Source organism: Centroberyx affinis, unplaced genomic scaffold (assembly GCF_046629955.1).
Source record: "Centroberyx affinis isolate AG114_WGS23_722 - 3 ecotype Tasmania unplaced genomic scaffold, CSIRO-AGI_Caff_v1 ptg007322l_1, whole genome shotgun sequence".
Classification (NCBI taxonomy): domain Eukaryota; kingdom Metazoa; phylum Chordata; class Actinopteri; order Beryciformes; family Berycidae; genus Centroberyx; species Centroberyx affinis.
Window position 1 is genome coordinate 21583 of NW_027283698.1, and position 14830 is coordinate 36412.

General features: G+C 41.8%; 2 protein-coding genes across 2 annotated transcripts; one reads left to right on the forward strand and one right to left on the reverse strand.

Annotated features, from left to right (window-relative positions):
- Positions 1-232: 232 nt before the first annotated feature.
- ak2 (adenylate kinase 2) lies at positions 233-8573 on the reverse strand. The gene is given in 8 exon segments (XM_071513574.1): positions 233-316; positions 319-452; positions 455-473; positions 2014-2086; positions 3118-3212; positions 4585-4695; positions 5691-5816; positions 8372-8573. Coding segments are annotated over 8 exon segments (741 nt in total). The 5' UTR covers positions 8471-8573.
- Positions 8574-11738: 3165 nt separating this feature from the next.
- On the forward strand, positions 11739-14764 carry LOC139639474 (C-type lectin domain family 4 member E-like). The gene is made up of 6 exons (XM_071513575.1): positions 11739-11828; positions 12350-12427; positions 12823-12894; positions 13735-13886; positions 14045-14169; positions 14260-14764. Exons 3-6 carry the CDS (start codon positions 12837-12839, stop codon positions 14465-14467), a joined length of 543 nt encoding a protein of 180 aa, XP_071369676.1. The 5' UTR covers positions 11739-11828; positions 12350-12427; positions 12823-12836; the 3' UTR covers positions 14468-14764.
- Positions 14765-14830: the final 66 nt, after the last annotated feature.

Sequence of the window (14830 nt, forward strand, 5' to 3'; positions counted from 1 at the left end):
TTGAGACATGCTTTTATGATGGTTACAGAAATAAACTGGAATATATTTCCAAAATTGCTAATGTCTCCATCTTCCATGTTTACATCTGGGTGACGCATGCACCTTCGCTACATTTTGTTGCCACTTGATCGACTCTTGCATAATCTCCAAACCCCGAAAGAAAGAAAGAAAGAAAGAAACAGGTGTGTGCAGCTTTGGGAGAGAGGGGACACGGGGAGGAAGAGGAGAGTTTTTAAATGAAGAACACTTGGTCTTTACAGGCTCGGGCGGCGGTTTCCGTGGCGGCAGAGAAGGCGGCTACGATGGAGGCGAAGACACGACGTTGGGCGCCTGGGCGGCGTCGATGGCGGTGTGCAGCCCCCTGGCTCTGTAGTACTGCACCAGAGGGACCGTCTGCCGGTGGTAGGCGTCCAGGCGAGAGCGCAGCGTCGAGGCGTTGTCGTCGCTACGCGCATCAGGGGCTCGCCCGTCACCTGGGAGAGAGAGAGAGAGAGAGAGAGAGAGAGAGAGGAGAGAGAGAGAGAGAGAGAGAGAGAGAGAGAGAGAGAGAGAGAGAGAGAGAGAGAGAGAGAGAGAGAGAGAGAGAGAGAGAGAGAGAGAGAGAGAGAAAGAAAGGAGAGGTGAGTTGTGAAGGAGAGAGAAGGGGAAGAGAGGATACAGCAGGATAAAATCAGAAATCAGAATTGAGGGGAAAAAAGTGGAAAAACGAGGTGGTAGGAAATGGGATGAGAGAGAGAAAGAAGAGAGATGTGCAGGCGGGGTGGAGATGGATAAAAGAGAGGAAATGAAGAGAGATGAAAAGAGAAAAACAGATGACATGATTGAGTTTTGTAAAAGCCTGTATAATAGCACACACTGTTTCAATTCTTGTCTAAAATTAGGCCAGTGCTCTTTAGTTTCTCCACATTGATCTCGTCTTGGTTTCGCATCGCAACCCAACCAAGCCTCACTCACTCACTCTCTCTCTCTCTCTCTCTCTCTCTCTCTCTCTCCCTCACACAAACACACACACACAACTTGTTGCTGTGCTGAAATCCTTTTCTGTTGCATCAATATAAAAACTGGAACTCATGCAACTGGCAGCCCTCCTTTCTAAGCCAGGGGATTGTGTGTCGCTGTGAATGGTGCTTTGTTTGCAGATGAGCCGCCGGGTTTCACGCGTTACACATGTATACAGAGAGAAAAACACACACAGTCCGTCTGATGCACAATCCCCCAGAAACACGGCGTTGTTTAAAGTAACCTATTTAAATGAAGTAAAATGGGGATCAAAAGTACCAACTGTGGGAGCTGGGGAACAGATCCAGGTGCTGTTTGTTTGCACCATGTGTGTTAGTTGGTACTGTTTGTTATGTCTCTGCACCAATGCCATCAAGACAAATTCACTCTCATTCTGTCTAGCATCATGCAGTGCAATGCCTATCAGAGTTTCTAAAGTAGTGTCCTGCACAGACTTACCTTACTCCTTCAAATCCCACTCCTTGGTAACCATATGTATCATCTTTGAGCGCAGACACACTTTTTCCCCCACATAGTTTTAATTAAAAAAAGAAATGGTAATCTGTCAGCACCTTGTAAAAACTTTTCCCCCTCTCAATAAACCACTGATGCAAATGGAGAAATACACCAAATGTTCAAAATATTAGGGACATCTTCCTGATATTTGAACTGCAGCAACCTTTTGCACAATCAACATCTCAATTGTATCAAAGGTTAAAAATACTTCTCCAACTCGTCTGCTTCTCTTTATTGGCATCTCCTTCTTTCTGATTGGTATAGATTTAATCCGAAAAATCAATACGGGAAAATGGCTTTTACTTGGATTCACCTCATCATCAGTGTGCTTCATGAAAAGAGTTAAGTGTCCCTGTTATTTTGTACATTCAGAGCAAGTCACAACACTTAGCTGTAAACGTTCTCATCTTCGCCAATTTGAAGTCTGGCTGTCATTTTAGGTAGGAGGCAGTTTGGCCAGAAGTGGCTGTAAGTGGGCTGATGGTGAAAACGACTTACGTCATCCTTCATGTGCTCTTTGGGGGGGTTGAACTCCTCGTGGTAGGAGCGGCCACTTGGCTGATGAATTAGTCTGGGAGACGATGAAGAGGAGGTGGAGGACGGCACAAGGTCGGGAAAGAACAGGGAGCAGAAGAGAGGAGGAGGAGGACAGATGAGGGTCAGACAGCCACAGTGACTCACCGGCAGTTTAACACTCCTGTTCACATCCCACATGCTGCCCTTGTCCTACTTGGGCTTCAAAAGACTGCAGACAGCCACTTCCTCACAAAGGACCCCCATGGACAGAGAGATGGCTCTCTAAAGACCGACTAGAAGTGTTCTCTATTCAGCTTGGCACACATAATAGGGCGGTTATTGTGAATTAAAGGGGACAAAAAAGGTGCGGTAATGGCAAAAACACGGCAACAAAAGGTCTTTGCGGTTCCTAAACCACTGACACGCGCGCAGATGAAGGTCTCTGAAAACACTGCCGCCTGTTTTCTGAACAGAGTCAGTTTTCAAGTACAGTGAGTTCTGTTAAACAGTTTTTAAATTGTTTTGTAACACAAAGTTTCGACATGGACGTACAAAATCAGGTTACAGCTGTTAAGGATTTGCAAAGCACTCAAAGGCCGTATTAAACACTTGGATTTTTTGTAATTTGGATTTTTGCCTCTTCACTTATCCACAATACACATGCAGCATTTCACCGCAGGAGTTTACAGAAAAGCCGGACAATGAGCAGGCGGGGGTTCGGCGTTCTGTTCAAACACATTTCAGCAGGAAGCGACACGCCGACTTCTGGAAGGATTCAACCTGCGACCTTCCAGTCCCCGGGGCGCTCTCTCTCAAACCCCCAGGCCGCCTTCCCCATTAATCGCATGCTTTCACGCTTCATTTCCCTCCAACATTATCTCACTGTCCCAGACTCTTCTTTTCACATTAATCAATGGAGTTGCCTGGCTGGACTTACAGAATGAGGAGCTTCTCAGTCCGAGGAGAAGCACCAAGCTGGCAAATAATACGCTATCAGTGTCTGCCGGGTACGTACCTGGGAAATAAATCAAACGGCATTCTTGCTCTCGTCTTAAATAATTAATTCCCGCTCCCTCCGGCTCGTACCTGCCACAGATCCTGCGGACCAGCAGGGAGTCATCAACTGCAAACTCGATCACAGAGTCCAGGTTCTCACGTCTCTTGTCCAACAAGTCGTCCAGCTGGAAGACAGAAACAGAGGGAGGTAAATATAAAATATGGCCGATATTGATTCGATTAATGGTGCTTGGCAAAAAAAAAAATCCCTTCCCTCTCCTTGGCTCTTACTTCTTTTCCTAGCACTCGTCTCTTACATGACGACGACTCATGTCACTCTGGATAAGAGTATCAGCTAAATGCCTAAAATGTAAAAAGGCATAAGAACATATTGCTGTCATCAAGTGAAAATCTTTTCTTTTTTTTTTTGATAACTAAGAAAAACCACCTTGTTTTCAGCTCCATTTATTTTTTAGCTCATCTAATTGGTTTTGAAAAGGTTTCGTAACACCAAGGATCGTATGATTTTCTGATCCCACAGAAGAACATGGAGTCATCATACTATAAACCAAGGAACACACACACACACACACAGACAGAGCTGTGTGTGTGTGTGTGTCCGTCGCATATCTCAAGAACCGTTCATCCGATCGACTTCACACTTGGCGTGTGTATTGCTGGGGACCCGAGGACGTGCAGTGTCGGATTTGGTGCAATTTGGACACGTGACACGTTCAATATTAATAAACTTTGAATAAACAAGCGAACAGCGCTCTGTGCAGCAGCGGGGCTCAAACCGAACGGGCACTGCACTAGTTTTGGTTGAAACACCAAACCTGGAGTTATGAGGTTTTCACCCGACATCAACAACATGTAGAGTGATATGTTCATACCACAGTCCAGAATATATCTTCTACTGTCTCCTTACACTGTATTGTCACTCAGTAAGGTGTTGATATCTCTCTGTGACATTGGTGCAGAAACTGTGATTGTGATTAAAGCTACACTAAGTGATTGTCCGACCACTAGAGGGTGACAGAAACCGAAACACATTTTGCAAACACACTTTGCAAACACACAGCAAAGCTACTGGGTGACGGCAGCCCTTAAGGACATGTGCATAAAGGCTAATGGCTAAAATAAACGTACCAACGGAGAAATTTCTCCGGTTACCAGTCTCGCTTTGCCAGATTTTTCTCTCGCTGAAGGTTACATGTCCCACAATGACAAGTGAAGAGTAACAAGTTTACTCGCTTGCTTCATCGATTCCGCCATTACCAGAATTGTTTTCAGGGATGGGAAGGGGAGAGCACTGCTTTCAAACAGCGAGGGAGGAGATGAGCTAGTTTAAAAAAAAAAAGAAAAGCTACTGAATGGGTCGGGAGGAGCTACGACTCGGGCCAAATTTGACAACAAGCTTTAGAAAAGAGGTGAAAACAACACAGCTGACCCGTGTGTGTGGCTATTTGTTTATATCATTACTTCTGCACTCCAGGAAGTTTTGTTTCACATTGTGAGACAGCAGTATGGAAAAGTGACGCTGAATCAAATCCTAACCATCTCTGCTTGTTTGACTGTGCGGGGGAATCCGTCCAATAGGAAGCCGTTCCTGCAGGGGGGCGTGTCCAGGTTCTTCTCTATGAGCTCCACCACCATCTCATCGCTGACCTGCAGGTGAAAGAAAAAGACTTTCTCATACCGTTCACATCCATATTTGCTGCTTCCAACACAGCGGCAGCTCTGTCTAAGATCCACATGAGCTGTGAGTCAACAACGTGTCGTGTGTTGTTCATTTGTGTGTTTGATGAGCGCCATTTCCTGTACTGGCCTCGCAAACTGAATTTCCCCTCATGACAATAAATGGAGCCGTTTTGTATGAAGACAGAAAAGAGACTTGTTTGTACTGTGGATATAGATACAGACTAACAGATGGCAAATAGACATGTCATGGATATACACACACAGGTTCTGAGAAATCACAATGAGCAACAGTCACATGCTGAGACTGTGAAAAGGTCAGAGACAAAGAGTTACGCAACAGGTGCATAGAAACAGATAATTAATGATCAGGGATGCTGTCGGGAATGCAAAAAGGATGGAAAGGTCAGGCGAAAAAAAAGCCCCTGTTAGAAATGAATGGGAGGTATATGACAAAAAAAACTGAGATCCTCACACGTGACAGATCTGATGTTTTCTAATCAGCGTGAACTGGCTTGAGTTGAATATTTTCAATTCATCTGAGACAACTGTCATACTTCTGGTGTCACATTTTGCCGCCGACAATATAAAGAAAGCCAAATGTCCGACGTGGTTGGTATTTGAGGAGACGCCACAATTCAATCAGAACTCAAAAGGCGCATAGCGCAAGTGAGACGGGTTGGAAACAAAAACAGATGTGACATCTTTTGTTTGTTGCTCTGCACACATGCATGTCTTTTGAACATTGCTGTCAGTTCATCTTGGTATCAGATGTAGGTCACAGTTCTACTGTAGAATAAATATGAGCTGTCATAAAAGAAATAAAAAATTATGTGAGCAGCAATTGAGCATGAAGGACTGTGATGTGAACGCAGCCTCAGAGACACTGGAAGAGGGCAGAGAGAAAAGAGACACGCACACGGATAGACAGAAACAGATGAGCCGAAATCTTACATAAATCTTACCAGTTTTCCAGAGTCCATGGTCTCCTTGAGCTTCTTGCCGAGCGGGGAGCCTGACGCCACCATGGCCCTCAGCATGTCTCCTGTGGCCAGGTGGCAAACACAGTACTGCTCCGCTAGCCGAGGGGCCTGCAGGGAGAGAGCAACCATGATACCAGTGATTATTATTACAGTTGGAAGTTATCAACACCTACCAGCCAAATACTGGTGAACTATTCTAGCCGCTATGCTGGGAAATAGACAACCATGATTTGGAGGTCGACTGGGAAAACAGTGAAAGTGGCTTACGTATTTTGAGATGGGCTGCGGCTGTGAGGCAGTTTTCAGTAGTGGTAATTATGTACCTTTATTTGGTTACAGCTCTGTAATCTCAAACAAGTTGAACTGGCCAAGCCACCCTAGATTTCTAGCATAATTAGTTGTCACAGGCATATAACCCAACTTATGAATGTACAAAATTATTAGGAACACCTACTCTTCACATGAAGCGGACTGTCCGGGTGAAAGTTGGGATCCTTTATTGATTTTGCCTTGTAAATTTAATGCAGTCACATCAGGGAGATGAAGATAAAGAGCCTTTCGACAGATGAGATACAGGTTGTGGAAACGAAAGTGCAACTCAGTAGCAAGAAGGGTCTCCCTAATATTTTGGGGACAACGTGCCAGAGAGAAGACTGCTGTGGTGAGAAGTGAGACTGTTTAGGAAAGTCGTGCTGAACATTAACTTCAGACCACACATCTACAGTCATCTACATACCAGGATACAACATACTACCTTTTGTTTACAGGACACTTACACAGGAGTGTCACAAAGTGCTTTACAAAGAAGAAAAAACAGATTACAACAACGATGACAGAAGCAGCAGATATATAATGCCCAGAAATAATCCCAGAGTGTGCACGTGTGTGAGTGGATAAGAGTGGACCAGGAAATACATACACAGACCTAACAACGCCATTTTGACAATTTTTAGTGATAAGGAAAACTTCACTGACATCTGGGTTTCTGTCTTCTACAAAGTTACAACACAAATAATTTTGAATTATGGGAATTGTGCAAGTGTGGTCTTGCAATCAGACCACAACTATGTGCCTCTGGGAGGGATCGCTGTCCCTAAAATACTTTGACTTTGGTACAGTGTGTACAGCTGCATCATTATGGCTAAAATGACCATCCCATTTATTTGGCTAGGCAGTTTGATTGCAATTATTAAATCATGGTTATCGTCTTGATTTGAGGAACAAAATAATTTTACCACATTAATTATATGTTATATCAACATCTTGACCACTAAATATTTGAATGAGAACAGGACAGTCAGCCAAAACAAGCTGGGTTGGAACATCTCAGCTGGCTAAGACACATACTGTGTAACCACAATGTCCCGGGTTCAGATCAGGCCTGGGACCTTTGTCACATGTCATCTCCCGCTCTCTTTTCCCAAATATTTCCTGTGTCTCTCTCTGCTGTGAACTCTCTAAAAAGGCAAAAATAAGCTTGAATGAAACAAGAATCATTCAACTTGAACCTGAAGAGCAAACAGGCGCACTGGCATCATTTTTTAATTTCCCTCATGTTCCCCCAGTGTGGCTGAGGGGGTTTAACAGTGTAATTAGAGCTGCAGCTGCAACTGCTACTGGTGCTGTTTATACACAGGTGTTAATAAACTGCAAGCATAAAGAGCGCCCAATGCTACACCTGACTGAAATTAAAATCAGGACAGAACATGATTATACGCAATTAATTGTGCAGCTTTACTACAATGTGCAGGTGAGGGCACGATTAAGACTTCTGATTGTGACGAAGTTTACATCACTCTCTTCAGTCAGACGTACAGGTTTCACTCTTTCATGTCATAGCCTCTTGGCAAAAAAAAGTAGGTCTATATCTGAGTGAGGCAATATGCTTTCATCCATGCCTAGCAGCTGTAAATAATAAGGTTTGTCCTATTATTTCAAGACTGGTTGAAATTCCTGAAACACTGGTTTGGCCAGAATGGGAAGTGGCCTAGCTGATGAACTGTCACTTGATGCTAGGTTGTCTGAAATCCTCTGCCATGCCACTCTGATGCCACATCATATACACCGATGCACATTCTGTCACAGGGGCTCTACCTTCTCTTCATGACAGTACATCATGTGGCTTTAGAGTGGTGTGTGTGTGTGTGTGTGTTTGTTTGCGTGTGAGACAGAGATAAGCTGGCTTCAGTGACACATTAAGTGGCATCTTATCAGCTAGACAAGTCTGGCCTGCAGTGTTAATGCCATATGACACACAGGCAGAATAAAGGCACACAGCTGCATCCTGTCACTGGGCTTTAATTCTCACAGTGTATGATGTGGCAGTGGCACTACTGTGGCTTGGCTGTACCCACACAGCCCAGTACCTTTTCCTCTGATAGTGTATCACTTGTCCGCAGTGAGTTTAATATTGATGAAGTTGTTGTAACTTCACCTTGAAGCTAACAAACACACAAGTGAATGAATGAATGAATGAATGACATCCATCATGCACTCCAAGCTAGTTAACTTTTTCACAGAGCGGTCCAAGCTGCAGGTAGCTGCGATGACCAATGGCAGCAGGTTGAAACAGGTAGGTTAGCATTAGCATTAGCATTAGCTCGTACTACTGTCGGCCATGCGCCTTTCCGCAGCTAAGGCTAACGTTAGCTAGGTTAGCTCACCTGGGTTCCCTTCCCGGCCCCGGGAGGTCCGAGCAGGATCGCCCGGATCCCCTCGTGCACCTCGGCCACTGCCTCTTTCAGCTGCGCGGTAGGGGCCATGTCTGCGGCAGGAAACCGGAGGGCAGAAACTTTAGCAAAGTCTGTACCGTCCTTGTGACAGTTTGCTTAACTGCCAACTCGGCTAGGAAAGGAAGCGCCCTCGCCTCCTTTTCGTTATCAGCGACTAAAACCCGCCCCTTGCTGGACAATACGACCGTTTGATTAGTCGCCAGACAGCTCGGTCAGTTATTCTCTACGCTGATTGGCTGAAATGAGAGGAACGCCTCTCGATCGACATCCGGATTGACCTGCGTTGTGAAAACTGGAAAAGAGCCAGGAAAAGTTATACAATTGTGATTACAATTCCAATATACATACATACAATACATACAATTCCAAGTTATACAAAAACAATACAATTTAAATTAAGTAATTCAGCTTCCAAAATATTCATGAATGATAACAGTACAGGATAATTATGTAAAAATTCAAGTGTTCTTTTCAAATGTCAATCAAATGCATGATCAAAAGCACAGGTCAGTTCATAAGACGAGGTGCAGGGGAATTTTATAGTATAATAAAATAATAAAATAATCTTTATGATGTACCAGGGGTTAGTAGACTATAATAAATGGTGATTTTAATTCAATGTTTCACACTCTCCACTTCAGACAATTCACATTTTGGTTTAGACAGCTTGACAATTCTACACATTTTTAAAACAAAAAATACTACTTCCTCATCATGTCAATAAAATAGTGGTTACATTACATGGTAAAGTTTGGTGAATCATTTGAGGGTTTTCACCTTTTCCTAAATTCAAACTACATTCAAAATAGGCCAACATTTCATCTGTACAGCCCTGGTCGCCCTTGCAGATTATAAACCATTTGTTTGCCGAGACAAAAGGGAAGTTCACGCCTGCAATCAAAACAGCAATCAAAAAAAGAAGCAAAAAAAAAAAGGTGATTTTGGGGAAGAAGCATTTCTTCCTTGTGTCGAGCAGGGAAGTTTATTTTGGGGGACTGTGTCTTAGTCTGAGTAACGTCTACGATGTTCTCACAGCTGTGTGATAATGTCTGCTGTGGTGTATGCTGACGTGAAGTTCAAGAGCCCCAAAAGGGCCGAGGGCAAATCTGGGGGTGAGTCTCAAATCTGATCCAGGACATCTCTGTTTACATCATGTTTCTTAACGATTTATTCTTATAGGACTGGTTGATTTTTAGTCTATCTATCTATCTATCTATCTATCTATCTATCTATCTATCTATCTATCCATCTATCTATCTATCTATCTATCTATCTATCTATTAGCTAGAATTTTATGTTAGGTTTTGACCATACAGTTATCAGATTCTCAAAGAGTATATACAAAGTGGGCTGTAGATGTGTAGAGTTTTGGTGCTGGTTGATTTTGAGTGACAATTCATGGAATTAGAAAATTTTGTGTCAAAGCAATGAAAACCCATTCACGGTTTGGTCCAAAACAGAACACTGTTGGTGCCAAATACATGGAGTGTGAACTCAGTAATGAGAAATGCTTGTAACAAACTGTTAAGTCAAATGTGAATGCTGAGGATAAATGTAAAATATAATCTCCACAGCCACACAGGTTATTTTCAAAAGAAAAGTTTTCTCCGTCAGTAGTTTGGTTCGGTGCTTTGTGTTCCAGGGAAAGTTTCCTCAGAGAACGAAACCACATATTCTGAAGTCCGGATAGCTCAGCATGACGTCCCGTCCACCGCCCGGCTCGGTAAACAAGGTGGGTGAACTTTGACCTCCAGTCGGTGATCACCATGAGGAAAACAACCACCAATAACAACAAAAATCAACTTTATTTTCAGAAAAGCATTCATTTGTGTGTGTTTTTTTCTCCTTAAAAGACCAAATCTTCATATAACGTTTAAGTCTGAAACTACCTACAATGACGTATATTAGGAATTTACATTATAAAGATTTACATCAGTCTTAAAAGGAGGGTGAACTCTGTTGTTTAGGTGGGTTTCCCCTCCACTACATCTCAGGTAACTACCAAGTGTCGACCAAAACGCTCCGAGAAGGATGGGAAGATGAGGAAAAAGATGAAGTACAAAGTGTTTCAGGGGTTGGTGTTAGCGGTTAGGAAGCGCTCTTGTTGGATCCGAAAGTCCCCACAAAAATAGAAAACGCAGAAATTAGGCAACCATTTCCTGTAACACTTTAGATTAGGCAACACATATTAACTATCAATAAATTGCTTATTGACATGCATATTAGTAGTGTATTGGTTCATTATTAGTCATTCCAAACCACTTACTAGCACCTTATTTTGCACTATTAACAAGTCATAATCAAGTATACACAAGTAAACCCCTTTATATGGGTTTTCCCTCAATAGCCTCATTACTGCTTATTGCAGTCAGTAAAGAAGTTGTTAACATAATTGGGCTCTTAGTGTGCTTTGCTCAGTATGGGGCTTATAAGGTGCTAGTGTTACATATTACTGAGGGAAATTATATTATATATATATTGATATTGAGGAAAAATCCATAAAGCGTTACCCCATTTCTATTGAGAATTAGAGGTTATAATGAGATGTATGTTATGGGCATGTGGTTCGGCTTGTGGTGTGGAGTTTCAAGTTACTTGCAGGTTAAGCAGTGAATATTAGAGAAGTGGTCAGAAGGCAAGTCAGCCAGGACAAAAAAAAACAAGAATGAGGAAGTGTCCTTGAAGTCAACTCTTTAAAGCCACTCTGAAATGAAAAATGACGTTTTCGCCTTTTTAGCTCATTCTTACTATCGCACCATTACACCTATTTGACTCATTTTACTTCCCTGAAAACAAAATCTTCAGTGGTGACATCATCATGTACCAGGAGGTGTAAAGAAAAATTCCAACCAATAAAACTGTTATGTATTTGTATTTGTGATATCTCTTTTGTATTATTCCTCGCCACATTATGCCCCCCCCCCCCCCCCCCACATCCTGTTTCAACAGGAAATACATCTCATTAACGACTCAAGATGCTCTCAGAATGCAGTTTCATTGTGACTTAAAACATCTGTGGAATAAGTATAGTGATTATATGGCTTATGAATAGTTGCATTCAGTGTTTTAACTCCTATTCATCTGTTCAAATATCCAGTTTACTAAAGAGGAACACTGCTTCAAACTTCCTGTTTGCTGTTGACCAACGAAGAAGAAAAATCTAAAAATATAAGATGCACAGTACCCACTCACTAAAGAAAACAAAAAAAAACAATTTCCAATTCCTCTAACTCATCCTGTTCTAACTGTTCAACAGATGCTTCCCAGCAAGCAGCGGGTTCAACGGCGGGGTCAAAGGTCACGGCAGGCGGCTGTAAGCCAGAGAGAGCGGCCTTGGCGTTCCTCTGTGTTCTCTTGGCAGCGGCTGCCGTCGCTCTCGGCCTTCTCTGTGAGTCGACACTGGGTTCCTGTGAAATGTGTTTCTTCAAATACCTTGTTCTGCTGAGACGGCTGTTTTGAAATACATCAGCGTGAAGAAATGATTTGCGCTCAGAAAAAAGTGTTGAGACACTGTTTCCCAGTAAGAGCATGACAAATCAAGCAAACGAAATAACAGCTTGTACCGAGAAAATAATGTTGAGACTCACTTCATTTCAGGTTCTTCTATTATTAATTCTTTAATAATGCAGAAAAACACTGCCAAGCCAAAATATCTGTTATGGATGTTTTTTTCTGAAACATAAAAATCCGTCAGAATTCACAAATGTCACGTTTTTGTTCACATCTCTCTCCGGTTTAGTGAACATATTAACACAAACGTAATCACTCTGATAATCTGGGAAGGAGTTTTTTTTTTGACAGTCCCTCTCACGGTCGTTATCAAGCACTAATTGAATTGCCAAAGGAATGTAAAAACAGCAGAGGAAGGTTTAACCCTGATTGACTGCTTTGTGTTTTTAAAAAAAACAGATAATGACAACGTGCAAACCAAGAAAAGCCTCCAAGCGCTGGAAGCCGAGCACGACACTGTGAGGAAGAATCTCACTGGTAAGAGCCTGAAACTCTGTAAAATGTTTAGTCCACCACATGCATCCCTTGCATCCCTCCTCAAATGAATTTCAACAGGCAACTGATCTCTGATATTGATTGATTGGTGTATTTTGGAGTGATCTTACTGTATGTTTCTGCCAAACCTCTTGCTACCTTTTGACTAAACAGATAATTAATAAAAGAGCAGTAAAAGTGCATTTATTTAGACTTTGTAAAAATCAAGGAACAGCTTCAGAGACTGAGCACAACGCTGTCAAGAAGAATCTAAGATCTCAGCCAGGCGGCACATCTGTGAAACTTGTTACTTTTTCTGTATTAGTATGATATGTAAGAAAAGATAAAGATGAGATAAACGGAGAGCAGTAAAATCCTTTTGTCCTTTTTCATTACAGACCGGATTTCTCACATGAGATCTTGCAGCAAGGTGCAGACCAATCCTTCCTCCTGCAAACCACCTCCTGCAGGTAAATGACGGATTTTGCTCTTCACACATTTATATCTTTGTGCTGTGTGCTTTCAACTTGTTTCTTTTATTCTCATTCCATTTTCTATTGTTATTTGTTTTATTCCTGTAAAGCACTTTGTGACTTGTGTTAAGAAAAGTGCTCTATAAATAAAATTTATTATCATTATTATTATTATTGTATTGTTTGATGCAGATCCTGATGTAGTTACAGCCTTTACTAATCACTAATATGATGGTAACAGTAACAGACTGACAGATAAGATGTTACTTTCATACTGACTTACTATTCTGTAAAAGTTGCAGCTGTCTAGGATTCAAACCCACAACCCTCCAGTCTCCTCAAGGCTACTGCCGCCTCCATATCTCTTATCTCTACCAACCTGTAATCCCTTAATATAACCTTATATTTACATGAATTCACCCCTTAATTCATGCAAAATCCCCTTAAAAATTAGTTAAGGGAGTTATTCATGCAGGAGACCCCATCAAAACCATCTTACTGTAAACACCCCTTCATTTTTGACTCCTTACTTTTTAATTTAATGTAAAATTCAGGGAGACAGGCACTTTCCCTTAATATCTCATGAATAACCCTCTAAACCATGCACAAAAGGCATGAAAAATCCCTTAATTACTAGTGTCTCCACAAATCAACCCATGAATAAAGCTCTTAAAAACCCATTATACCAATCTTACTTTTTTTTTTTTTTTAAAGCTATGTTATTTTTAATGGATAATTAGTGTTTATGTAATGAAAAATTAAGGACATTTCAGGGATAAAATTAAGTGGGTTTGGTTCCATAGCGTTTGATGATTGATTACTGTGATCTCTTCAAAGGTAACAGATGTTCAAAATGTCAACATGGCTGGGAGTCTCATGGAAGAATGTGCTACCATTTCTACAACAAGACGTTAACCTGGGATGAGAGCAGGAAAAACTGCAAAGGTCTAGGAGGAGACCTCGTCAAGATAGACAGTGAAGACGAACAGGTGGGACTGAAATAGTGTTGTGTGGTAGACTGGCTTTGCTGTCCTGCGTTTCAATCAATACATTTTTACGGCTTCAAATGTGTTTCATCTGCACTTAAACACAGCTCAAACTCTTAGTGTAAACCCTATCGTCATTTCCATCAACTCTTCCTGTCCAGAGATTCTTGGAGGGGACACTCAGAGGGAAAATGGAAGCTAATGAAGACAAGTTCTGGATTGGACTGACGGATTCAAAGACAGAGTCTGATTGGTTATGGGTGGATGACTCACGTTTGGGAATGAGGTTCGGTTGTTTTTATGAACAAACATTTCTCTTCCTCTTCCATTATCAAAACTTAAATTTTTATTTTATTTCCCCATCTCTTGGTTCTAGTTTTTGGAGTGGCACAGATTACAAAATGGAGCCTGATAACTGGACGAACAACGGGGAGAATCCTGAAGGAGAAGACTGTGTGAGGATGGGGGAGAAAGGTGGTGCTGAAAACTTGAAGTGTTGGTTTGACAAATCCTGCAAAGTGCCTCACAAAAGTATATGTGAGAAACAAGCAGAAGAAGGAATACTTTTGTCTAGATGCGTCTGAAATCCAGTTCAGTTCGAGAGCCTATTTTAACAAACTGGAAATTATCCCCAAAACTTAGATTCAAAACAAAGAATTGATAGTTTGCTGACATTCACAGAGAAGGAGCAGTGAAGTTCAATATGAAGTTTCTTAGTGGTTACTGACACTTCAGGAAGAGATTAGAAATACTGAAGACTGATGTTGAGAACACTGTAATGATCTGAAAGGAAACTCTTCTTATGTTCAGTGATCATGTAAGATTAGCCAGACTGAGCCCGGCTCGTCACTTCTGTTTTCTTACTTTGTATTACAATATAAATCGGGTCAATGCAATATGTAGTGTTTGATTTATCAGGTGAATTTATAATAAATAAAAATACTTTC

What these genes read in the sequence shown, in the direction of transcription:
- LOC139639474 (XM_071513575.1), top strand. Translation starts at nt 12,837, where the DNA reads ATGAGATCTTGCAGCAAGGTGCAGACCAATCCTTCCTCCTGCAAACCA. An exon ending in TAGACAGTGAAGACGAACAG is followed by an intron (nt 13,887 to 14,044) that starts GTGGGACTGAAA and finishes CTTCCTGTCCAG; the next exon opens with AGATTCTTGGAGGGGACACT. An exon ending in GACTCACGTTTGGGAATGAG is followed by an intron (nt 14,170 to 14,259) that starts GTTCGGTTGTTT and finishes TCTTGGTTCTAG; the next exon opens with TTTTTGGAGTGGCACAGATT.